Raw genomic sequence first — 27,454 nt, 5'->3', positions numbered from 1 at the left:
TTATAAGAAAAATGGTTTCTGAATTTCATTTCTGACTTCAATATTGACACTTAAGTAAAAAAATGTAGGTTTTATACCATACCTATCCTTGATCTGTCTGGCAGCCTTGGAGCCAATCAGGGAGAAGAGAAAGAAGGTAGTTAGTGCTTTTCATGCAAGTTCAATGGCAAAGACATGCAAGAAAAGTTAGCATATAAACCCTGCAACAGATTAGTCCATAATTCATCAAAACATAAATGACAGGAAATCTATATAGTCCATATAAGCTTGATAAAGTGATGTTAGGACCACAGTAGAATCAAGACCCCCCACATCAATCACCATAAAAGCAGAAAAAATTAACATTTCAACTAATTTCATGGACTATAATTATTTTAGCAGATTATCAAATACACCTTCACTTTTATTCAGTCTTTTATTCTTCAACCACAACAATTTCTTTCATAGACATACATTTCTACGAATCCCGACAGTTTTTATGTTTATGAAGGTGTCCCTGCTGGCATACAAAACTAAACCATAATTCTATCCTTCGCTCCAAGAATGAGCTGGAACAGCAGAGGTTCAGACAAGGGGAGATGAGAAACATCTCAAGTGGGTCTCTCCCTCAGGAAAGGTCACAGAAGCTAGCTACTTACACCTAGTGCATATATCTTCTGCTTTTGTTTTTGGAAAAGAGAAATACAAGTTTAGGAAGGGTTCACAGTCATTACCTGGTTCTCACAATCAGAGAACAATAATGAAATCATAAGAAGTCCTTGACTACTTATATATGAATAAAATACAATGTATCCAACAAAAGATTTTCTTCCATGCTAACAAGCATAGTTAACAATTACAGCTGACAAAGATGGCAGTTTTGCTAGCATACAGACTGGTATACTTAGTAACTGAGTGCAATCCAGTGGAAATTAGCCACATAAAGTGCTGCTCCTGTTTCTTCTTTCTTTCACACCTAACATTGTTTCTCCTTGCTACAGGACATTTTTATACCTAGTCTGAGTACCATCGAAGCCTGAGGTTTGATATAGATCACAACAAGCTCCAGCTCCAGCATTATCAGTAATCAACTCTGTGCCCTTGTCTGTTTTGTTTCTCTACTAAGGAATTTGAGTTCTTAATGTTTTTAAAACAAGGTCTACATAGATCAGTCAATCCAATACTGTGGCTCTCCAATCTCCTTAGGTTATGAGCCTCATCTGACACAGCTCCTTTCATAAGAAGAGCATTAGTCAACTATTACATTGGTTTTGAAAAGTACTGTCATGGCAGATGGAATTAAAAATGAATTTCATAAGGTGTTACAGGAAAGAACAGGGCCCCTCCTCTGCACGTGACACTTCTTTACACACGGAGGAAATGCCACTGTCATTACCCTTCACTCCACACTGACACCAGATGAAGAGTCTAAAGGTGCTCACTTGTATTGTTTACTTTTTGTCCACACAGAGTATGCGTTGTGTTCTTCCTGTTCTGTCAGTGTTAGAGACAGCCCTTCCCACCTGCAGTGATCTGTGGAAGCCTCTGCTGAGCAGATCTGGATAGGGAAGTTAATTCTGGACGTAGGAAGTTAGCCTACTGACATGACAATACTCTCCAGTACTACAGCAGCACTTGGTCTCTTTCTTGCTTTTCCTGTTTTATTTCCTGATGGTTTTGAACTTGGTTAGAAGAACATTGTTTCCCATTCATAATTACCAACTAAGTATAAAAAAACAAAAATGAATATTTGCTTAACCTTGTTCTTTGTCTACAATGAAAAGATACAGTAACTAATAGGTTCTGTGAGTTTTTCAAAAACTTTGAATACTTGTTTCTACATTTTAAAAACCTGGGGGCCGTCAACGTTGTTCAGTTGGTAAAGTGCATGCATAGCATGCATGTTGCCCTAAGTCTGATCTCCAGCTACTTAATGAGCAGGGTGGTGTAAACACGCGCAATCCCAGCATTCAGGGTGGAGCCAGGAAGATCAGGAGTTCAAGGTCATCTTCAGATATAGATAGATAGATAGATAGATAGATAGATAGATGGATGATAGAGAGAAAGCTCAAGGTAGGCTTGGAATACACATAAACTCTGTCTCAAAACAAGTAAACAAGTAAACAACAGCACGACTAGGCTGTCTCCCTGAGAATTTACAGAACAGTTCTTTTGCTGTCTGGGATCAATGTCAGCAGTGTGGGTATTCAGAAACATCACAGTAATGGTGGATGACTTCCTGTCTGGTCTGTGGTTATCTCTAAGATGACATTTATACATGCTTCATTTTCAGAACTGTAAGTAACCAGGGATATTACTTCCCCAAATAATCTTGCTTCCTATGGCACAAGACCCACATTAAATCCACTTTAACAGCAGTGCCTTTGCTAGCGACACCAGAGTTGTCTGTAGTGAGGAGAAGTGACACTTTTCCCAGGAAACATTGGAAAGAAAGCAAAGGGTGGTTCTCTGCTCCAGCACTGACGTGACCTTCACACACGCCCAGCCTCTTCAGCTCGCTCCTTTTTCTCTTGCCAGTTCAAATAACTTTTAATCTTTCGGCTTGCCCCTGGGCACAGACTGTGGGCACATGGACGTCCTTGTCTCACCTTCCCTCTTCATTTCTCTCCCCCTGATGAAAGCACCTTTGCTCCCACGGTCCCCTCTGTCCAGCGCAGGCACGGCTCACTGCAGAGGCTCCCACAGTCCCCTCTGTCCAGCGCAGGCACGGCTCACTGCAGAGGCTCCCACGGTCCCCTCTGTCCAGCGCAGGCACGGCTCACTGCAGAGGCTCCCACGGTCCCCTCTGTCCAGCGCAGGAACGGCTCACTGCAGAGGCTCCCACGGTCCCCTCTGTCCAGCGCAGGAACGGCTCACTGCAGAGGCTCCCACGGTCCCCTCTGTCCAGCGCAGGCACGGCTCACTGCAGAGGCTCCCACGGTCCCCTCTGTCCAGCACAGGCACAGCTCACTGCAGAGGCTGTCCATACTCTTCCTCACTGCTCCTCTTTCCACAGATCTGGGAAGTCGTCTCATTTGTACTTTCCACCATGGTTGCTCAGCCTTCAGATCAATCTTTATTTTTTCTTCTTCAAATGTTCATGATCTGGGAGCTTGTTTTTCTTATGTAAATCCAAAAGGTAAGCCATACCTTTTGCGGTGTAATTAGAAACATTCATTTGTGGCGTGTGACATCATAGGCTACAGAATCAAACTCTATGATGTGAAAAAGCTCCTAATGTTTGAATCTCAGGGACCTACTATCTCTGTCAAAGACAAGAAATGTGTATTTCCTCCTAATATCATTTTTTTCTTTTTATACAAAGGAAAATAGAAAAAAAGAGATATTGCAAAATGTTCTTTTTCCATAGACAAAAATACTAGCCTTGCCATGACTCTCTGTGAGCTTTATTAGGCCATCCCAGTCTACATATCAAATCCCAGGCCAGTCAGGTCTACATAGGGAAACCTTGTCTTTCCTTTGTTTCTTTTTTAAAAAGTCCTCCAGAAAAGAACTAGTTGCACACCACTGACTTTCTACATTAAAGGAAATGGATACATGTGTGTATTTAACTTGTGATATATATATACGTGTGTGTGTGTATGTATGTATGTATGTATGTAAATATATTTAACTTCATAAATGTACTATTTTTCAAAACATATGATCAGGGCTGGAAGAGATGGCTCAGTGGTAAAAAGCACTTGCACTTGCTGCTTTTGCAGAGGACGTAGGTTTGGACCCCAGCACCTACAGGGTATTTTACAGCCCCCTGTAACTCCAGTCCAGAGATCTGATGCCCTCTTCTAGCCTCTGAGGGTATAATACATATACATAGCACACATATATACATGCAAGCAAAACACCGATACACTACAAACAAACAAGTGCACACACACTCACTTAAAAGTAAGTGGCCTGAAACTAAGTCAGTACAGTCCTACTCACACCTTTATGACCTGTACAGCAGAGCACACTTCTCTAAGACACCGACACTCACAAATTATAAACAGTACAGTTCTACTTTATGATGTGTTTAGTAAACATTTAATTTATTTGTAGCTGTCTTCAAAGATAAAGCATGCTTTGTTAAAGGTCCTCCTTTGTCCTCAGCATTGCTGACCAGCCTAAATTGAGGACCCTCCCACTGTCTGCCTGCAGAGTACTGACCCAGCTGTCTGTCTGCTCTTCTCAAGGCTCAAGAGACAGACATACCCTGAGCGCTATTCCAGGGGTGAGCTATCCTGAGTGAGAGAAAAGAAATAAGCCCCATTTTCTCTTTTCGTCTGTGATCAAATGCAGAAGACAGTGCTCCCCTTTTCAGTACCTGGCTGCTGTTACTCCACTGTAGGTGCTCACGGGGAGGAAAGCATTCTCCCCTCTTAATCTGACAGGTGGCTGGAAGGAGGTGGATAATTCTATACAGACTTGGAAACTGTTTGGCTCACTTCTTTTCTTTGGAAGAGTTCAAGGTTTGAATTCAGGGTGAAAATAGGAATGTTAATTTTTTGAAAAAGAATTCAAGCACTATTCTGCAAGCCAAGTACCAGTGACAGGAGAAACCAGAGTTGGTGTAGTCCTAGCTATTTACCTAATAATCTGGATCTCAATGGAACCTTTTGCATGTATTAACTATGAACTATACTCCTAATTTATTTCAAAACAAGGTGAAGTACATTCTAAAATTCTATCATATTTGTGCCACTTTCAGACATATAATGCTGATAAATGGAGGTCCTTCAAATCCAGATCTCATGCTAGGACCAGGAACACAGAAATTTAAATAATAGAACTTGAACATGAAGAAGATAAAAAGCAGTATTTGTGGGTTGTGGCCAAGGCTATTTTATTGTTACCGTTTCCTATTATGTTAGCCCAACTTAAAGACTTTAATGAGAGATTTGAACATAGTGTGAGTCAAAGAGCTGCTTTCCCAGCTTCACCACAGCTGCCGCTCAGCCACTGCCCACACTGCAGAGTTCACCCACATCATCTTCAGTAACTAAGCAACTGAAGGAGGCCTGGGGAAAAACAGGACTCGGCTCAAGTACTGAAGGACCTTTAAAAAAAATGCCAATAGGGATATGACTGAAAAAAGAAAACATTTAAATTTAACGTTGAAAAAGGTAACTAAAATAATCAATTCCTGATCCCAAAGATACATACTCTAAAAAATTACATGCTTTGAAATAAGTGAACATCTTGTGTTTTATTTAGGAAAAACCCCACGACCTTTTCAGTATCAGATATGACAAAACATTTCTTTAGACACTCCTTCGGTATACTAGGAGAGGGATTTTTGTCTGTTATTTTTGTTTTGTTTTATTTACCTTTGAGAATTCTTCAGGCTCCTTTATATCCAGTGACCTGGTTGCAAATTCCAGCAGTTCTTCGGAGTTTTCCAGGGCATTGTTACATTGACTGAGCTGACTCTGGGGGATCACAAGGCCCAAATCATGAAGATGAACTTTCCTACTGCCAACTCAAATACATGCTATAATAAACTTAAAGAGATTCTAATGGTAGTAATTGAATAAATATACGTATGTCATAGAGTGACTAAAGAAAGATTTAACCATCAGTTATATACATGACAAATCTACCTCTTTTCCTATAATGTATCCAAACAGCCTAACAAGAACTGGCAAGATGACTCGGTGAATAGAAGCATTTGCAGTACAAGTCTGATGATACAAGTTCGTCCCACAGTGGAAGGTAAAAACTGACTTGAAAAAGTTGTCATTTGACCAACACTCACACACCACCCTTCTCTCAGAGACAAATATTTTTAAAAGCTTAATTACAAGCAGATAAAAATATTGAGTACATAATTTACAAAAAAGGATAAATAAAGCAATTATAAATACCTGGGATTGAAATGAACTGAATGTTTCTTAGAGTAGTTGGAAAACTGTCTATAATATAAACTAGAATACCAGAATAATCTACCTTTAGAAAGCAACCTTTGTAGTGAAGATTCAATTGATTGGTAATGTTTAACTATTTAAATTAGCACAGTTCAAGTCCACTTATGCATGACTCAAGTATTAAAAACTCTTTTAAATTGTAATTTGTAATTATAGAACAATGAAAAGAACTTAGAGTGAAAAGGCAAAAATACAGAATATGAGAAAATATTTCCAAATCAAACCCACCATGGGTTAATATCCAGAGCTCCAGGGCTTGTATGCAGCTAAGCAGAGCAGGCACATACACAGCCCTGGCTGGATTCAAAACCCCAGGAAAGTCATGCCGAAAATAAAATTAAAATAAAAATACTGAAAGAACTCATAAAGAAATCTTGTAACTTTACAACAATAAATTACTTAGTAAACAGGAAAAATGAATAAAAATTTCTTTGAGAAAAATATATAGACATTAACAAGCATACAAAAACTGTTCTCTCTCTCTAACCACTAGGGAAATGGAAATCAAAACCATAAGAAAAATACTGTTTCATAGCCAGGTATAGCAGTGTATGTTTGCCTTTAATACCAGTAGGCGAAGGTAGATGGATCTTTGTGAGTTTGAGGCCAGTCTGGTCTACAAGTGAGTCCCAGGACAGCCAGGGTTACACAGTTAGACTCTATCTCAAAACAGCATGCAAGTAAACAAATAAAAATTGATTCGTACCCTTTTATGATGTATGCCAACAAAACAAAACAAACAGGAAACAGCTTTTAATAAAAATGGAGCGAGTGGCACCACTGCACAGCTGGTGGGAATATCAATAGCGCAGGCAGCGAGAACAGAGTGCATGGCACCTCACAAAACTAGAGGGCAGGGCAGCTGCCACATCATCAGCACACTGACTTCTGGGTACAGACCAAAGAATGAAAAAAAGAGTGCCTTCAAGATGTCTGCCTGTCCACACTCACTGCAGTCCTGCCTACAAGCCAAAGGTATAAACAGCTCAGGGTCACAGAACAGTATATAAAGAAATGTTCTTCAGCCATAAGGAAATGGACACACCTTGGGAACATTATGCTAAAGCTGCACGGTCTCAAAAGGACAAATGGTGTACAGTTCCATTTTCATGAGACCTCTAAGTAATCAAAATAATGGAACAAGAGGCACAAATGCCAGGAGCTGACGGAGCAGAAGTGAGGGACTGTTATTCCAGGGGTAAGAATGTCAGCTTTGTAGTAATGCAGAAAAGATCCTGAGTTCGGTTAAACCACAGTATGAATCAAAAAGCTATACCTTAAAACGACTGCCAGTAAATTCTGTTAATTTTAACCACAGTTTTAAAAAATATTAAAGATATTTATGATCCACACCAACCTAAAATCCACTCAGGCAAGACAAAGATATGGTTAGGTTCAGACTCTTATTTTTGCCTAAAGAACCCCAGCACTAAGGAGAACACCACGTCTAAGTAGCTGCACATCCTCACCTGTAACTCCTGTGATTTACGTGCTTGCTCCTGCTTGATGCTGCTGATCATACTTTCCTTCACATCATCTAATATAGAGTACAAACTATCAAACTCTTCATCTAATTCTGAAAGCACATTAGAAGAATTTTCCTGTTTTAAAAAGACAAAACAAAGATTTTACTAAAAAGCTATACAAGATTTAAAACCTAAAAGGCATAAGCAAAGGGCAGAATAAATTCCTACCATAAACTTCCTTACTCTACAGCAGTGGTTCTCAACCTTCCTAATGCTGTAACTTTGTAATACAGTTTCTCATGTTGCAGTGACTCCCCCCACACCCGCTTGCAATCACGATGGCAGCTGTCCTTGCCCCCCGGCACCTGCTTTCCCGGCACAGAATGCAGGGATGTCACAGGAAGTGATTTTACTCTTCCGTCCTTTGAAGACCCAATTCCCTGCTGCTTTGTGTTATACTCCTAAGTCAATGCAGGCTGTTTACACTTCAGATTTTACTAGCTAGCAATCACCCATCTATACAAATTTTGATAGAAATATTCATACCTGAACTCCTTTCAGTGTGTGATTTAGTGTATAAATAAAGTTCTGAATCTCATCGTTCTTACTTGCCAGAGTTGAGATGATTCTTTGTAGAGCTTCCTAGGATTGAAAACAAAACATTATCTTCTAGAAGAACTTGAATCTCCTAAGAACCATCCCCTGAGGACATCTACATAAGGGTGCATCACATGGTAAGTGGGAGCGACACAGAGCTGTTCAGACCCCCAAGCCTGATTAGGCGAGGTGGGCTAGGTACTGTCCTGCTTTAAATCCCCTAGTGCACTATGTGACCACCCCACACACTTCTGACTGAGGTTTAGCAATGTGATGGCATGCCTTTTCCTTTTTCTTTCTTTTCTTTTCTTTTTTTTCTTTTTCTTTCCTTTTTTTTTTTTTTTTGAGATAAGGTCTCATAATATAGCCCTGGTTGGCCTGGAAATCATTATGAAGACCAGGATGTGTAGGGATAAGTCCCGCCCCTAAAGGGGCGTGTTCGCCTCGGGCTAATTTCTGCCTATAAATTTGGCGAGCAAGCTCCGAGCTCTCGCTTCTGCTTTCCTGGTCTCCGCGGGAACGGTGGTTCTGTAAGTCTATTTCTACTCTTAACGCTAATGAGAAAGGAACGACAGCAGCAGAAAGACATTGGATAATGGAAAAGTCTGCTGAACTAAATCAACCGATTTATTTCAAAGATGTGCTGACCTCTCAGTGGAAGCCAGGAGATGTGCTACGTTGGGGAAGGGGTTTTGCTCTTGTTTCCACAGGAGAAGAAAAATTGTGGATACCATCAAAATTAATAAAGTTTCGATCTGAAGAGGAGAAACCTCTTGGAAAGGAGAAATGACAACTCATCCACAACGATGATATTCATACAGGTGGTAAGAAAAACATATAGAATGGGGGCAGGGTTCTGTTCTTATCTCCACAGGAAAACACTCATCTTTGAGAAATTCAAGGGACCCTGGATGTTTGGATACTGACAGATGGAAAAATACCTGCCCAATAGGAAATATCAAGAAAACTGAATGGGTTGTGTAAGTAATATTAAACCATATTTCTAAATTTATAAAGCTGGTTTTGAAGTTGGACTCTGGCTCAGTCCCTCTCCAATTCCAAGCCTGTTAGTAAGAGAAAAACCCAGAGTTTCTGGAGTTTCTGTCTCATGTCAAGAGCCATGATATGGGACAGAAAGAAATATGAGTTTAGAAAACATCTTTGCTTTTCTTCATATCTATCATACTTTTCATTGAATATATCTATCATGTCTTTCATTGAATATATATATATATATATATATATATATATGATTAATGTTTAAGTTTTTCATAATGAACAATGAGTTTTTCCTGAAGTGACATTTGAAGTTTCCAGGAAGAAGATGGGGCCCCATAACAACAACTCCACCTGGTTGATATGACGTCATGATACTGATAGCGCTACTACAAGGCCTGCTTTGGGTACCAGCTGCACAAGACAGTTCCAACTTGGTTAGCTGAAATGGTGCACATCTTATACAACATTTTGGCCAGACCTGCATGAAAATACTCAGAGACTATTTGCAATTTTAAAAGACATTATCTTGAAATTTAACCATCATTTTACTTTCACAGGATCCCCCAGAAAGAACGTCGCCCCTATGACAGCTGGAAGTAATTCTAGAGAACGACGTCCCCTCACCCAGTAAAGTTTGCCCTTGGGTTTAGGGACATCATTTAGGGGTTGATTATAATTAGTATATGATTGAGGGTTGGGGGAGGAATTTTATAAGCTCAGGGATCATTTTGAAAAAAAAAAAGAGGGATGATGGGATAATAGACAAATATATTGGTATAGATTGACTATTGTACGCATGCATGTTTCTACCTCTGTTTAAAACATTTTTATGTATTGACATATATTGTATTGATATATATATATATTGTATATATTTACCATATTGCAGTGTACATTTCTACCTCTGATTAAGATACTTATATAATATTTGTGCATTGATATATATTTACCTACTGCAATGTATATTTGTACATTGTTTATATTTGGAGGTCATTGTCCTCATTTGTTTCACAGTTGTTTATTGTCTTAGTCTTTAAGTTAGATAGATATTGAGAATTATATAGACTAATTGTCATCTAAGTTTGTCATTTATAATTAGACTAATCAGGTTCTTTAGATATATAGAGATTATACTCAGTATAGATAGATAATCTTCAACCTCTTCAAAGAGCTGTAGAAAATGGCCTTTAATCTAACTCAGAGTTTCGTGATAGTGAGACACAATTGCTCCTGGCAACACCGCTCTATTCCTGAGAGAATGTTGAGCACCAAAAACACTCCACCTGGAGCCTTTCTATTTGGCAGAACTGGCCTTTGGGCAAAGAAATGCCCATACCTCAACCACTGACAGAGATACAGAGCGTGCATCAATGGATAAAACAGGACCGTCATATCCTGCCAAGACAGGGTAAGATAGTTTTGAAAAGTTCCTTGCCTTTAATAATGGTATGTCAGTTATGTTAGGCCTTAGCCAAAATTGGTTGACTCAACGTTGCAAACGAGACTTTGGATGATTGCCCAGGTAGTCAGTTGTCTCTGTCAATTGTTGCACATTTTGGATATATCTCGTTTGTTGAGTAGTGTTTATTCCCTTCTCAGATCTTTGACTGAGTTGAAGATTATATAATTGTAGTTACTCTTTACATTATTTGGACTTCTTGAGATAGAATGTTTAGCAAAGCTTTTGTTCTCAATATTGTTTGTTGTATTTATTATTTGTTGTTATTGTATGTAGTTGTATTTGGTTTAGTTCTGTCTTATTTAGACAAAAAGGGGAGATGTAGGGATAAGTCCCGCCCCTTAAGGGGCGTGTTCGCCTCGGGCTAATGTCTGCCTATAAATTTGGCGAGCAAGCTCCGAGCTCTCGCTTCTGCTTTCCTGGTCTCCGCGGGAACGGTGGTTCTGTAAGTCTATTTCTACATTAAAGCTATATATATATTTTTACACTCTGTCTGCATTCGTTTACGCCGCTACAAGGATGACCTCAAACTCTTAAGAAATCTGCCTGCCTCTTCCTGATACCTGAGTACTACAATTAAAGGCATGTGCCACAACGCCTGGCAATATTTCATATCCACACTGTTATTTTAGACCACACAAAGCCACAATGCTTAAGTAAACAGGAGCTTCTAATACAGTATCAGGACATTAACAATAAAAAAATCCAACATATCTACTAACAAAAAATAAAAAGGTAAATTTTAGGAATATGAAGAGTACACTGCAAATCTGCAACTAGAACACTGTTACTTGATGTTCTGCAGAAGCAGAGCAATTAAACTAGTCTAGTCGCAAACATCCTCTCTGATAGTGATTCCAAGTCAAATAAGATATGTGGCTCTTTAATTTCCTCATATTCTAGTTCAGTTCTATTTATAAAATTTTCTTAGACAAATGTGTTCTGTATATGTGGACATGAAGCTCTTATTACCTAGAACTAATACTCACTGTCCAAAAATGTGGGCCCACAAATAAGAAACTACTGTTCATTTTTTTTTATTGGAATACATTGGTTGTATAAAATAATAGGCTTCAATATGTCATTTTCAGACATGTATATAATGTGCTTCGCTGATTATCTTCCCATTTAGTTAATTTTAATGTACAGAGGTATGTGTGACCTGTATTGTCATAGTGCATAGTGCAGCTATATTTGTTTAATAATGTCACTAGTGAGAATGGATGAAAACTCTATGCAAGCATTTTTCTGTATAACATATCCCAGAAGTATGGGATGCTTTTCTGTAAGTACCTACAAGCTTAACTACTGGTAAAGCTGGTAAGATTTCATAGGACCATGGTTCTCTTCAACATATAGTTGGACACTGATAAAAAAGACTATACATAAAATGCCCAGGAAATGAACTAAGAGGACAAGCCATGCAGCAATAATGAAAATTAAAACCAGTAACAACGATATCATTTAATTCTCATATTATCTGGCAATGCAGAGGCGTTATCATCCTTGGCTCAACCTTGGGGCTCTCTTTTTCTTCATTTACTGATACCATTTCTTCCCATCCTCATCCTTGTGGTATTTTAAACAATATAATGAAAAAGTCGATGGGCACCAAAAGTTAGCTGTTTAACCTGTCCATGCTCTTCCTGGAACTACGTATACGAATAAGAATGGCAGGATGCAGACAGGACTCTGAGGAAGGGCAGGCACAGTTAGAGGGGCCATAGTGTTTCTAAAGAGATGTAAAAGGAGATCCAAGACTTCCATGTATCCTCCAGAATCAGGTTCTTAGGTATTTCAAGCAACACAATGCAATAGTGAGAGAACAGTGCTACGCCATCCTCTGGCTATTTACAGGAGGCACTAACTAATATGACCTTGTTCTTTCTGGTTAAGGGACTGCTGGTGCCTCGCTGTGCTCCTCATAAGGGCAAGCGCTAAAGCTTCGTGTTGCGATGATCCTTAGAGAGCCTTGTCTTAAAAGTTTTCCCTAGTGTGGCATTACTGGAGGGTGGTGGAACCGTTAATGGAGGCTAGTAGATCATAAGGGTGTGTTCTTAAAAGGGGAACCCAATTTCTTCCTCTCTCTCCTTTACTCCTCAGCCCCATAATACGATCCATGCCATGGGTGCTGTCCTTTCCACAGGTCCAAAGGCAAAATGGCCAAAGAGCCAGGGACTGAAATCCACCAAACTATGAGCTCGTCTAAACTACTGCAGATTAGCACTGCAGCAAGGAGAAGCTGAGTTCATCCATCCTACACAAGATAAGAACATGGAGACTTAACTAGCTGCCCAAGTTCCACTGCTGGAGGGACAGTCAGACTCAGCTGCATTCCAAAGCCCATGCTCTCAACCACTTTGGATTACCATCTTTAAATCTGAGTAATCTGTGTCTTTTGGTGCGCCCATACGCTGAATTAAACATTCTTTAATATTTGGTTCATTAAGTTTTAATGGCACAGACAATTCCATAGTAGAGACTTGTAGTGATATTTCATTTGTATTTTAATAAATAAAGCTGGCCTGAGGTTCAGAGAGTAAAACAGCCACACTGATCAGCCTTTCAGACCAGGCAGTGGTGACATGCACCTTTAATCCAGCAGTCACACTAGTTAACCATAGAAACTGGGCAGTACTGTTGCACACCTTTAATCCCAGCCCTAGAGAGAAATATAAGATGGGAGGAGAGAGCTTCAGACACACTCTCATTCTGAGGATTCATGAGACAAGGATCGCCATTTCAGACTGAGGAAGAGGTAAGAGTCAGTGGCTGGCTGTTCTGGTTTTCTGACCTTCAGGTTGAACCCCAGTATCTGTCTCTGGGTTTTTATTAGATGTGCTACAGAGACTCGCATTGAACTTAAGCTCTGCTTACTGTAAAGCACATGCGGTAAACTGTACAATCATTTAAAGATGCTGAGACTGCACCAGAACAGACAGAGGAGTCTTCAAGAGGCTTAGTCTATGGAAAAGATGTGCCAGGTCCCAAGGGATGCAGCTCAAAAACAATGTTTCAATAACTATGATCTATGTGTGCTCAATAAAAAACCAAGTAAAAATGTACACAATGTCACACAAAAGAGCAAATCTCTCTAAAACAGGACACTCAAATGCTTCCCCACTTTCACTAAACTTTCGGAGAAATTTTTGAAGAATTTTGAGACAAGAACTCTGGGGACAGACGCATATTGCCCCGGCTATAATAGCTATGAGCTCTCCATAAACTTAATTTTTCAATAAAAGATTTGCTTTTTTTTTGAGCTACTAGTATTTATCCAATACAGTCAAACATACCTAAATACTCTAATTTTAACGTGTCTTCATAATAAATCCTCTCTGTCGATAAGAGTCACCCTAGCTGCTGGAAATCAATAGGCTCTTGTCTAACACTGGAGTTAGGAGTCAGAATGCAACCTTTTACCAGCTGCAGTGTTCTCACTCTTAAACCATCACTGTCCACAGAAACACAGTGTGAGCCAACAGTAGCCACGTCACAGACAGTATGAGCCAACAGTAGCCACGTCACAGACAGTGTGAGCCAACAGTAGCCACGTCACAGACAGTGTGAGCCAACAGTAGCCACGTCACAGACAGTGTGAGCCAACAGTAGCCACGTCACAGACAGTGTGAACCAACAGTAGCCACGTCACAGACAGTGTGAGCCAACAGTAGCCACGTCACAGACAGTGTGAGCCAACAGTAGCCACGTCACAGACAGTGTGAGCCAACAGTAGCCACGTCACAGACAGTGTGAGCCAACAGTAGCCACGTCACAGACAGTGTGAGCCAACAGTAGCCACGTCACAGACAGTGTGAGCCAACAGTAGCCACGTCACAGACAGTGTGAGCCAAGTCAAAGAGAAACAGGTGACATTCATTTCGATATTTTACTTAACCTAATAAATATATCTAAAATATTATCCTTTCAAATTAGAGTAAATATTCAATCATTATATAGCCAAACATGGTGTGTGTGTATTATATATATACATATATATCATATATATATATATATATATCCTATTTCAAGAGAGTATTACTAGGGGCTAGAGAGTTGGGTCAACAGTTAAGTGGACCTGTTGCTTTTTCAATTCTGAGCATCCACACAGTGGTTCACAACCATCTGTAACTCTAGTCCCAAAGGATCTGATGCCACCTTCTGACTTCAGCAGGCACTACGCAAGCATGCAGTGCACATACATACACACAGGCAAAATACTCACACAGAACAAAATGTAAACATAATTTTGAAAACTTAAAGAGAGTATCTACATCTTTAAAATCCAATGTGCATTTTCAGCTTCCAGCATATCTTAATTCAATTAGCCTCATATGTCTAGAATCTAGGCAGTACAACTTTACAGATCTATTCCACACAGGCAGGCCACAATTTCCTCGGAGTAGAAAGAGTTCAACTACTGATGCAATTAATTTGTAATTTAAAGTAAACAGCCTAAATGTTTCCTCAACTTTCTTCTTAGACACGTAGACATTCCTTATGTTCTTATGACATGCCAGATTCTTGAATTCTAAGTACCCTGTGTGGATATAAGTTGAAATGGTCAAACCAAGTTCCTTTACTAGAGTTTCATTAATTTTGAAGTTTTTATTTGTGTAATTATTACCACTAGAAGATGGAAAAGATTATGAAGTTATCAATTTTCAAAAGAAAGGTGTGGATGTAGCATTCCTTTGGATCACAGAAGAATCTTAGAAGCCACCACAACTGAGGGAAAATAAATGGGCTCTGCAGTAAAATGTACACTGTTCACCAATAGTAAAATGTACACTGTTCACCAATAGTAAAATGTACACTGCTCACCAATAGTAAAATGTACACTGCTCACCAATATTTTTCATTAGAGAGGAGTTTTAGGAGATCAGAGTAAAAATAGAAGCTGACAAAAAAAAACAAGACTACAGAGACAGCTGTCATGTGAGTTACCAAACTCAAAGCCCCACCATACAAAATAGAGATCATATTTTGTAATGATAACATTTAATAAATCCAAAAACAGAATCTTTAGATTACAATTAATCTTATTTCTCCATTTCCACTGAATTCATTTGAAATTCTTGCTATTATCACAATAAGAATCAAAGACCCTCTTCAAATTGTACTTGGTCCAGAAAGGGCCACAGCAGCCTTCAGAGAAAGGAGTTCTCCACTGCGGTGTTAGATGGCAGGAAACACTGGGGAGAATGGCCGTTAAAGGCTGGTACAGTGTTTCTGGAAAACAGTCTTATCTTTTGAAGGCAGAACCTCTCAGGCTCACATTTCAGTTTAACCTGAACACCAGTGCAGTGGGAAGGAGAGGGGTCGCCGTACCTTACTGGTGACGCTAACAACCTAAGGCCAGACTAGGTGACAAGAGCTTTGCAGCCTTGGCTATGAGGCACACCAAGATGTGAGACCAGATAAGCCAACTCTAAAGGGCACTGGAGCCCTTGAATGTAAGATCACACTTACTGTCAAAACCACTGTGACAGGTTTGGTTTGTTTGTTTAAGATTTATTTACTTTTATGTATTTGAGTGTTTTGCCTGACCATAGAAGCCACATGTCTGTGGAGGGCAGAAGAGGTTGTTGAATCCCTTGGAACTGGAGTTACATCTGTAAGCTATCATGTGGGTGCCACAGACCAAATTGTAGTCCTCTGCAAGAGCATTAAGTGTTCTTAACCACTGAGACATTTCTCCAGCCCTGTGACGCTTCATTTGAATTGTCAAACTGACACAATCTAGGATCACCTGGAAAGGGATCTGAAGAAGGTCTTAGGTTAGACCAGCCTGTGGGCATGTCTATGGACGGTCACATTGATTGTTTTGATTAAGGTGGGGACTTACCCAGTGTGGGTGGTGCCATTTCCTGGGCAGAGTCAGGTACAGAGAGAGCAAGCTGAGCATCAGAATATATGATGCACTAATTCACCACTCTCTACTTGTGATTATGTCATATGCCAGCTCCTTCCGGTTCCTTCCACCTTGACTCCCCACATGATGGCCTGTAAACCCTGGGATTGTGGGTTTAAATAAACCCTGTCTTCAGCTGCTTTTGTCAGGGTATTTTTATCACAGCAACAGGAAAGGGATCTAACAGAGTTACCGAACACATTATAAACTGCAGCAAACAGCTAGATCAATAAAAGAAACGAATGTGACATTGGTAGCTAATGCAGATATAGTGCTGCTTCTGTATTTAATATCCTGAAAGTTCCCTATGGACAGACTGCTGAGAAAAGGGGCCCACAGCCTCTGAGTCAACCTGCCCTTTAATCCGCCATTATGGAGAAGTTGAGCAACTGCAAAGGACTCAGGTCAACAGCTTCACTTAGTGTAAAAAATGAGGCACATTCCACAGGAAGTACTAAGAACTAAATTATGAAGGCACCAGGGCTTCAACCATTCTATTCCAAGAATGGGACTTGCTAAACTCAGGATGGAAACAACACAACCACAGAAGAACCTGGAGTACAGTAGAGCAGAATATTTAAGGTAAACTACAACCATCTTCAAAATGTACCTTAGAAATCCCCGAAAGATAACAATGTGAGCTGACTTTGGAAACTTAGCCTCAGTGTGTGTGTCAGACAGACAACAGTTTTCTCTAGGTGACAGGGCCCAGGGAAGAGATGTAGTAAACAGAGCTAGTATGTGACCACTCTGGAACACACACTCAGGGAGAGCAGACTGAATAGGTGCCAAATCAGCAGAGGTTTCACTTCCTTGTTTGTTTTTTAAGTTTCTAATCATAATAGCAACATGCCAGGGCAGATATCAACAACATGTATTCAACTGCCCCAGTTGATCTCCCCAGAACTTCAAATTTCATCCATAGTTTTCCCACAGGAACACAAAAGACAAAGGTGAGGCAGAAGCCCAAAGCCCGACGCCTCCACGAAAGTGAGAGGCACTGGGCAGAGCAGCAGGACCAGAGCTCTTTGGCACAAGCCTTTCCTTAGCCCCGGACCATTTCAAGACGCATCCTACTTGAAATTTCACTTAGCTGTCTCAAAAGTGAACGTATCATAACCTTCCTTCCCTGCGGCCACTCTAGTTTAGTTCCATAAAGGACACACTACAAGCCACAAATTCAAAAATTTCAATTATCATTATTTCCTCCCCTGATTTGTAACCTACACATAGCTGCAGAGTTCTACCACTTGATTCCTAAATAGTTTTAGCTAGTAACTAACAATCCTAGTACAAGTCCATCATGCCTCAATCTACAGCAAAGTCCACAGTCTAACAAAACTTTTTAACCAACCTCAGATATAGTCCCTATTCACAATAATCAGTCTTTATTTTTCAATTAAAATAACAATATACCACCAATATCTTTCAGAGGCATCTCACTGTTTCTTGTATAAAGAAAAAAAAAAAAACCCTGAACACAACATATAAAACCCTCATGATCTTCCCTTGGCCCATGCCACAATTTACAACTTTCTTCATCTCCTCCCAGCTGTGTAGACTGTTTTGAGTTCCTCTCAGAAGACTCTCTTCCCACCTGGAGCTCTCACATTCATAACTATGATTCTAGGACATATACAATGTACAGTTTAAGCAGAGGTTATCTGATAATCACTGTGGCGTCCAGGACAGTACCTAGGCTTCCTGTGAAGGAAGGCACTCACGATGAAAACTGGTTATCTACACTGTGGGAGTCTATCTGCATGAAAGGGTGCCTACCAGGATCTTGGTTCATGTCATATCTCAAGCCTCCTGTTACCTTCCAAATTTTATGGCTACCATAATAAACATTAATAGATAAAAAGGCCATATAAACCATCTGCAGCTTATTTATTTATGTAACTATATTTTTTGTAATACTTCATGCAGTAATAAGTAAAAGTTCTAAATGATACAGGTCTGAAGACAGGCTCTGAAAAATGTTCACTATGCTAGGTCATGGCAAAGCACAGAGTCTGCCTCCAGAGATATGCAGGCTTAGCTATGTGCTTGTCATGCAACACAGTCACCAGAAGTTCAAAAGACCACATCATCAGAGTCAAGTCTATCAATTAACTGACTGAATTTAGAATAGCACAACTGGCAAGTCAACAAAGAAAAAGGGTTTATATACCCTGGCCATGAACAACTGCCACCATCCCCAGACTGGACCTACAAAGCCTAAAGCACTTTCTTCAAGGGAGCACAACCTATATTTACAATCACGCTGAATTGTGGAGTAAAGGCACACTCAATAGACAGGGCAAAGATACAGTAACACTGTCATACTGTCAGGAGCCGAGGTCACCTAAAACTTTTTACTTCTTAATTCAGTTAATCTTTTCACGGTTCTTATAAATGGGTCTGGAGAAATGGCTCCGTGGTTAAGAGCACTGGCTGCTTTCAGAGGATATAACTGCTCACAAGTGTCTGTAGCCGGAATGCACACAGAGTACAGACACACGCACCAAAAGACTCACACACATTTTAAACAAGAAAGAATCATATAAGGTTATTATTAATATTATCCTCATTTTCCAAAGAAGCCAAGACATGAAGAAGTTCACATAGCTTGTCCAGAGACTCACATGCCACAGAGGCAGAGTTCAGAGGAGAGCAGCCAATATCAACTATTACACCGCACTATCTGATAAGGAAAAGATCAGAGATTCATGAGAAGGAAATCGGCACATCTGAGAGCATCAAAAACAACTACGATTGTGCTTCAAATTTAGAAGAAAAACCCCTGGACTAATCAGAGCAGGTTACAACATGTATTGCCTACAGAAAATCTGTTCCTTCTGTTTCACACATGACTGGTGAGAGCCAGGGCTTTGAGCCTAAAAGCAACATTTCATCAAGGCAGAAGTGCTGGACAGAGGAAACCAGGAGGCCAGACAGAGAGCTGGATAAAGTTGGGGTAAACCCCATTAACCTAAGGACCTCCCACAGCCTCTCCTTCAGTGTCATAGGCTGGAGCAGCATGCCAATTTGAAGTTGGAAGCTAAGTTGCTGTTGCTCACCACTTTGAAATGACATTGTTCTAACTTATGCGGTCCAGGAACATCTGATAACTCCAATGTTGAGTCTTAATTTAGCTGCATCCAATAGCAACAACACAAACAACAACAAAACTGCCAACTTGGGCTACTTATCTAAAACCTGACCAGTGCAACAAGCCTCTGATATTATGATATATGAACTTCCTGTTTCTAGAACAAATGACCTCAGACCAACAGGACCCAATTTTACCTTATGTCACCAACCATCATCTGTGTGTCATGATTAATAAATACTGACACATGGGCTTTCCCATCAGTAGCTCCTCAGACCAAGAGACTTCTGAGACAAAGTCCACATTCATATTTACAACAGTGAAGATCTACAAACCGGATTCACTATGAAGAGCACAAGTGCACCCACAATGTAGGAGGCCAATCTACTACTATAGTCAAGTAAGTTATTATCCAGTAAGCAATGTCAGGAGTATTTTTTAAAACATTATAAGTACTTTCAACAATTTATGGTTGCAGTAAATTTTCAGAAGTTAACCTGATTTAGGTCACACAGCTATCAACCCACAGTCACAATTAAAACCCAGGCATTGTCTCAGGAGCTACCATTGGCTGCTGTCCCCATGGGGGTCTGGAAGAAATAATGACAAGGATTCAGTAACCAGAGCAAAGGAATCAAGGACTCTAACTGCAGTCAGAATGGTGCCTTTTCTATCACATCATACCTTGGTCCTCATGGGAATTAGAGAGTTGAAAATTAGAAAGTCTCATCCAGCAGATAAGCTGAAGTCTAACAGTTGAGCAGAGCAATCGCAAGCATTTCTAACAACAGTGTCGGGTCCAGGAAGGATGCAAGAAGGTAACAAAGGAGAACCAACATGGCCAGGAATCCGACAATCCTGAACAGTTAAGATCAGTGAGCAGCTGTGAGTAATACTGAAAGCAAATATGGTCTGGAGTGAACCAAATAGGAACAGAACCAGAAGAACGGAGCATGCCTTTCTATCCTGAACAGAGTAAGGTGGGAGTCAGAAGAGGAGGGAGTCTCCCATCTGTGAGCAGGGCATGGAAGTGCTGGAAAGACCCAAGAGGTTCTAACCATGCAGAGCACTGCTCCACTCAGTGATGTTAGAGGAGAGATGGATGATGGACCATGCTCCCTGGAGCCCCGGGGGACAGGCTAAGTTAGTACACGCACTATTAAATGCTGTTGAGGACAGCAGTTTTATGTTGGGCTTTCTTTAAGTCTTTATTGTAAATACCCTAAAAAGTTTTTTTTTTTTTTTCTGCCAATGAGTTAAACAGCTGCTCAGGTCTTTGAATAGCAGTACACAGCCTTCCCTTATGCCAGGCATCCCTTCTCTGGCAACCAGCCAGACTGCCCTCATGGTAGCCTGGCAGTTTTGGATACTTTACAATTACTCTGAGAATGCTCGAGCTGCAGCATCAATACAACTGAAGCCAGGACCCCTGCTCCAGGAGGCCTTACTCAAGCCACAACCACTTCAGACAACCTGTCCTGGCTTCAGAAAGTTTTGTGCCAGGATAACAAGCCTTGCTGAAACTTAAGGTGACCTTTGAGCTCTTTTCACTCAAGATGGAAGACAAACACCACCTCAGTAACTCAACAGATGGCAGTGTTTGGTGAAACTGGAAGCTGGTGCAATGATGGCATAAATACTACTATTCTTCATTTGTATACTACAGCCCTCCTCTTCTTAGCTATACAACCAAGCTGGTCAGCTCACTGTTTAGCATCCTCCTGTGCTGCCCCAAGTGTTGCAATTACACATTTTTCTCATTTCCTGATGATTCTTAAGTAGAATGGGCTGAGACAGTAACATGAATGATAAGAGTGGCCCTAGCAATGGAGGTGGAGTGGCTGCCACGACAACAGCAACACCAAGAAGACAGTGATGAGCTCAGACAGCTGCAGGGACAGAAGAGGCATAGTGAAGCAGACGATAAAGAGTGACACACGTCCAGGAGAAGCAGAACGGCAAGGTGGTGGCCAAGACTGTGGGCACTGTTCACTTATGCATAAGAGTCTGAGCCTTAAAGGCTTAGGGGCCTGACATGGGTAGTTCAAGAGCTAAAGCCCTAGCCACAAAGGGTTCTAACATCCAAAGCTCTAGACCTGTAAAAATGGCTGGCACTGATGGCTGTTTATGCTGCTGCTCTCTCTAGCTGCTGCTTAGAACTCAGGCTTTTATTGGTCAGGCCACTGGCAACCAGAACCCTGAGGCAGTAAGCCTCTTACCTGAGCACAGACAGCTAGATGGCATCTAAGGGCTGGGGCTATAAACCTCTAGTTCTCAAGGTTTGGAGCTATAAGCCTCTGAGTCCCTTAGCTCAACCAACACATAAGTCTTGGACATTCAAGGTCCCAGGCCCCTGACAGGAGACTCAGTGCTTACCTACTCCCGATGTCCATCTGAGTAACAAGACCCCTACTGGCATAAAAACACAGTCTACCAAGCAAACCAGAGGTCGGGAGGCACAAGGAGACAGATGGCGGCACTCAAGCACGGCCAACACACAGCTGACACACACTGACACAGACCTTCTGAAGGGCAAATGGGCAAAATATCTCAAGAATTTTAAGTAATTGGCCATTCCATTTCTCCAAATTTATGCCAAGTGGTTTATTAAGAATGTAGGGCAGAAACTTGATTACAAGAATGTTCCTTTCAGTATTATTCATAACCTTAAAACTCTGGGACCAACATAAATATCCAACAAAAGGGTAGCGATCAATTTAATCAAGAATCACATTCATAAGGAAGCATTATGCTGACTCACTATTAAGTGCTGTAGAATGCTAAAAAACTGGAAAATGTCCAAAATATGATATAAAGGCAATTTATAAAGCAGTTTGTATAGTATGATATACAGTGTTTTAAGTTTCTATTTGCATAAAAATGTGACTAGCAAATTAAATGTTGAATGTGGTTATCTTCAAGTATAGGATTACAGGTGATTTTACTTTGATTTATTTATACCTAACATTCCCTGCAATAAACTTGTATTATTTGTATTTATAGCCTAACAAAGGATGCTAACACTTTAACATAATTATTATATTTAAAAAATAAATAATTACATATCAAAATTAATTCGCTATCAGTCAACAAACATCAGTAATTATATCTGAATGTTGAGGCTGGGGAAAATAGTTGGGGTGAAAATACAGCAAGGGCTGCTGACAAATCCACCTGCTTCAAAGTATGGCCCACTACAGTCAGTGTGGGATATCCATCACTATGGCAAACATCCAATATGTGCTTGCTGCATGAATAACCCTGTTTACATTCAGTCAAGCATTGCAAAGAAGCATTATGTTCAAACTTAAAAAGAAAAAAAGCCTGCCTCATTATCAAATATGTAGAAATGCTCAAGTTCAAGTAAAACAAAAAGATACCTATATGCGAGTAAAGAGATCATGAACATTCATATGAATTCGTTTGCACTGCACTTCACTATCCACAGCTCTACTTTAGAGTTATGATTCTCATCCCACCCTCCAAAAAGAAAAAGAAATAAAGAGAGAAGAGATGCTCGTACTGTACAGTGGTCTTATCTGGGGCAGCAAGACAGACCAGATGCCAGACTTTCCTCTGCCTTCTGTTCTGTATCAGCGAGCAATACTTCACTACACTTGACAAGTCTCTAAAGCAAACAAACAACTGACTACTGTACAGGACTTGTTTCTAGGAATCGTCTGTCTTAAAGATTTATTTTCTTTTTAATTATGTATATAATTATATAGGGGGAGGTGTGCACATGCACGCAAGTGACCAGAGTCCAGAAGAGGGAGTTGGATCCCACAGAGCTGAAATCACAGGTTGTGAGTTACCAGATAACGGTGCTGGGAATCAAATTTTGGTCCTCCGCAAAAGCAGGGAGTGGTCTTAACTGCCAAGTCATCTCTCCAGGAACTGTTAGGGACTAACTTTTTAAATTTTAATTACCTTAGCTGTTTCGGTATTTAGAAGCCAACGATTCCGTCCTGAAGGGAGGTAATGGGAAAACCCACCCGGTGTGAATCCAGACTGCCTTTGCAGTCTGTGTGGCTCTCCAAACTGTGAAAGGATTGTGCTGCGAGAGCTCAAAGGAGTCGGACACAGGACTGGACGCAGAACAATACCCAATTTCCATTCTTCACATTCCTTGAGGACTATTTTTCTTTTTTAAATTGAGAACAAGTAACTATGGAACATGGGTCATTTGGATAGCTGTGCAGATATGAAGTTGATCTCTCAACTGTACAGCAGGTATCAGGCTATAAAGGGAAACAGATAAGGAAGCCAAATGCAGAGCTCCCCAGTCTAGGTTTACCCTGCAGTATAAAGGAGACCTCTGAGTTCCGACCTAAGTTGGAAGAATAAGCAGAAACAACTGGAAAAGCAATTGACAAAGCCTCCCTTGATAGCATCCTTCCTCTGTCCTTATCCCCTCATCCTCACTGCTATAACAAGCACCTTTCCTGGAAACAGGAAACCCTGTGAATCAGTGATCTGTACCAAAATTTAATTTGCCCTACCAAATTCAAAAAAGCACCCAAGGGGTACAACTCTCATTTGTTTCAGTGTTTTCTCTGGATGTGCACATTTCATCAGGTAAAGAAACCTCCCAGATTTTATCTCAGAACCACTTAAGGACATATTCAAAAGGTCTGAGGATCAAACAAAGCCACCTATCCATAGCACATCCTGCTCACAAAAGTGTCCCAGAAACTCAATATAAACAAGATCCCTCTGTTCATTTCTAGGAGATAATACTGCTTCTGTATCCTACAGTCTGCCTTATATACCCACAACAACTGCGTCTTCTTCCTCTACTCAAACAGAGCATCTGTTGCTAACAAAACACTGCCCTCTAAGTCGTTTCCACAGACAAGAAAAGCAGCTGGTGAAGCCGACCCATGTGCTGACCAGCCAGCAGCAAGCTCCTACGAGATGCCCAGTTACGTCTCTAGTGTAAGACTGCCTGGGTCACAGCTCTCGTCCTCTTGCCGTCAGTATTTAATAACCGTTTCTTGGCACCACCTACTGAAATAATTTTTTAAAAGATACACAAGTAGAAAATACACCTTAAAAATTAAAAAAGTCTAGACTGAATTTGCAAAGGAAAATGTTATTTTGAGGCTAAGTTTAGAGATTAACAAACGCTAACAGATAATACTGTTAGGAGGTTTTCTTGAAACAGACACAAGGCTCATAACTCTTAGAGAGTCAGTGGTTATTTCTATTTTATAGATGAAGAGATGAAGACTAATGGCAAATTATCCAAGTTCTTACGGCTTGTAGACCAGAGAACCGGCTCTTCTTAATAACTCACAACCTACATCCCAAGGCCTTCCTTGCCAATTACAGCATGCAACTCCCTCCTCTACAGACTGAGGTACCCTCTCTTCTACCATTTTAATTTGAACATTCTTTACCAGGAAATAGCATCTAAATCTCATGCTATAGGGACACCACTGTCTTATGTAATAGACAGGAACATTCAGCTTGTTCATTCCTATTGGAGGCAAGTAACTTATTCTACAGCAATTCATTGAATTAGGAAGCTCAGGCTGACAGCAGGAGTTACAAGCATTAACGCTGGATATCCACTGTGAGCTATAAAACAAGTTCTCTTCGTTAGAAACATTACTTGATACCTCCAGTCAAATTCAACATACTTCCAATACTGAAAGTTGATTTCCAGAGTTATTTCAATAAGATACATTAGCGCTATTTTTAAAAAATAGCTAATTTTACCTCTGGAGAAACTACCCTGTGGGTGCACAAATACGCTGTCTAAAATGAGAACACCTTGGCTCCAACCTTAGGCGCTTACTGGCACAACCTTTAGCTCTTGATTCCTCGGTGTCTCCTGACAGACGATCTGAGTCAAAACACTTTTAGTATTTTACCATGCATGGACTATTTTAGTACAAAATATTCATAAGCTTTAAAATACTGTTTTGTAATGGAATATTTGATCCAGTTTTTCTAATATTATACAATTTCCTCAGATTGACGAAACAGACTTATTGGTGGCCTGCTCTGTAGACATAGCTAGCAAATGCACTGTACCCTGCACCTCACCTTTCTGGATTCCCAAGTTACCTGCTCTTCCAGTTGACCTTTGCTAATGTCCATTCAAATGCCACATGCCTTTCCTCTAATAAGCCTTGCGATGTCTTACAAGCTTCGGCGGAGAATGTCTTAAAGTTATACATATTCAAAATATACAAAACTTGTCATATATTTTAAGTATCTCTAAAAAGATATCAGAGTAATAATTCTGGAGATAATAATTGGATATATATCCAAATGGGTTTCAAGGCAGGCACACACAATGGAATCACGGACACGTCTGCTAAATACTGCAATAGTAAATGCTTGATGCATCATGTTATTCACGCCCCACATCGCCAGCAATTCCTCAAGACGGCGAATCCAGTTCAAAACGGCACAGTTGTGCTATAAGCCTTTTCTGCACTTTCTATTCAAATAAAAAAGAATGGCTTCTTAGATGTGCCCTTGTTTTCCCTGCTGCATTATTAATAACACTTTTTTCCCTTCCCTATACCGGAGTATATTTCAATTACACTATAACCTAACAAAGAGAGTAGGGTGGTTGACTTTTCTATACAGGGATTATGATTTGAACGTTAAAAATTCAATTGCAATCATATTCAATACACTGGCTATATTCTTCAAGTATTTTACTTAATCAATAAGGCTACTCTGTAGATCTTTTCTTAACTTGTTCTCAAAGTGTTAAACATTCCACAAGACCACTAGGTAACTGTGACCAGCTACACCAACTGGCGGACGAGGGTGGGGCAGCTGACAACTGTCTTTTTCCTCAATCAGGCAAACACTGAGATCTGCTTATAAATAAGCCACGAGCAAGGCAGTGGGCAGCGTTACAAAGGAGATTCGGTCCCCGGACCTATAGAGCAGGGACCATGCCCAAGAGAAGCAAAAGGACACCAGCTCTGGAGCCGGCGAGGAGGCCCCCACGCGAGGCAGAGCCAGGACACGCCTGCCGAGGAGGGACCCACCCTGCGAGCACGCTGCGGGCTGCGGGAAGAAAAGGGCCTAGCGTCCGCAGAGAGCGGTGGGGACCCCGGTGCGGCTCATGGGTGCCTCCCCGCAGACCCCGCCCGGAGCCAAGTGCTGGACAGAGGTCGGCCTGGGTCATGGGCAAGGCCCCTGCAACCCGCGGGCTCCCGGGTCAGGTTGAGTCGGCTCGGGTGGGTCCCAGGTCCCAGGCCCGACCTCGCCCTCCGCCGCCGAGCCCCGCGCGCCCCGCCCACCCACCCGGCCGGGCGCCCTGGCCTCCCGCTTACTTTCTGCGAGTCCATGGCGAGGGACTAAGCCCTCCGGGCCGATCCTGTCACCGGAACCGAGTGAGGAACCTGAGGAGCCTTTGAGACCCGCTACCTTCGTCCGCCGCCTGCCCGGTCCCGTCCCGCAGAGGTCCCGCCCGTCCGCGCCCAACCCGCGCGCGCCGCTGCCGAGCCGCGGTTGCCAGGGTGAAAGGGCGGCTCGCGGCAGGGCGGGGTGCGAGCGCGTCACGCATGCGCATGCGCGCGCTGGGCCACCCGCACCCTTGGAGGATAAAGCGCTGCCTGTCCGCCTGCGCCTTCCTTCTACAGCTGCCTCCCTCCTGGCATCCCTTTTCCTGTGCCATCGCTGCTGTCCTTGCAATGAACCATTGGGCACCTAGCAGCCAAGCCTGTGCGGAGGGCCCGGGAGCTAGCTCTGCCCAGGATGCATCCCGCACCTACAGCATCTCTCCACCTGCCCTTAGAGGGGCAGTCCGGATTGGTCAGGCCCAGATATCCTGCAGAAGGAAGTACGCTGGAATGAGAGGCAGCGGAAATGTGGGGAAAGTTCTTGAGCGGGAATGATGGAAACCTGAAAGAGATCCAGGACAAGGAGTAGGAGGAAGTTACAGAACGTGAGCATGGAACTATATGGACTTTATGGCCTGGCCGCCCTTGCTCCTCCTGAGCAAGACTTTCTCCGTGATCCTGTATCATCGATAAAATAAAAAGA

General features: G+C 41.4%; 1 protein-coding gene across 3 annotated transcripts in view; it reads right to left on the bottom strand.

Annotated features, from left to right (window-relative positions):
- Positions 1-27,038, bottom strand: part of Fsd1l (fibronectin type III and SPRY domain containing 1 like) — a 71,208-nt gene extending 44,170 nt beyond the window's left edge. For 2 of the 3 annotated variants that reach the window (XM_041657055.1, XM_041657056.1), the window contains exons 1-5: positions 26,743-27,037; positions 7,919-8,014; positions 7,376-7,507; positions 5,310-5,411; positions 83-105 (exon numbers count right to left, since the gene is read on the bottom strand). In XM_041657055.1, the coding sequence (XP_041512989.1) occupies positions 83-105; positions 5,310-5,411; positions 7,376-7,507; positions 7,919-8,014; positions 26,743-26,757 (368 nt within the window). In that variant the 5' untranslated portion in view covers positions 26,758-27,037. Of the gene's footprint in view, positions 1-82; positions 106-5,309; positions 5,412-7,375; positions 7,508-7,918; positions 8,015-26,742 lie in introns of all 3 variants that reach the window. The other variant, XM_041657054.1, reaches the window with a different exon arrangement.
- Between the last annotated feature and the right edge of the window lie 416 nt (positions 27,039-27,454).

Source organism: Microtus oregoni, unplaced genomic scaffold, assembly GCF_018167655.1.
Source record: "Microtus oregoni isolate MIOR12 unplaced genomic scaffold, Mior012 000008F_ref0000371, whole genome shotgun sequence".
NCBI classification, from domain to species: domain Eukaryota; kingdom Metazoa; phylum Chordata; class Mammalia; order Rodentia; family Cricetidae; genus Microtus; species Microtus oregoni.
Note: the sequence above shows the minus strand (reverse complement) of the source record. Positions and strands in the feature narration are given on the sequence as shown.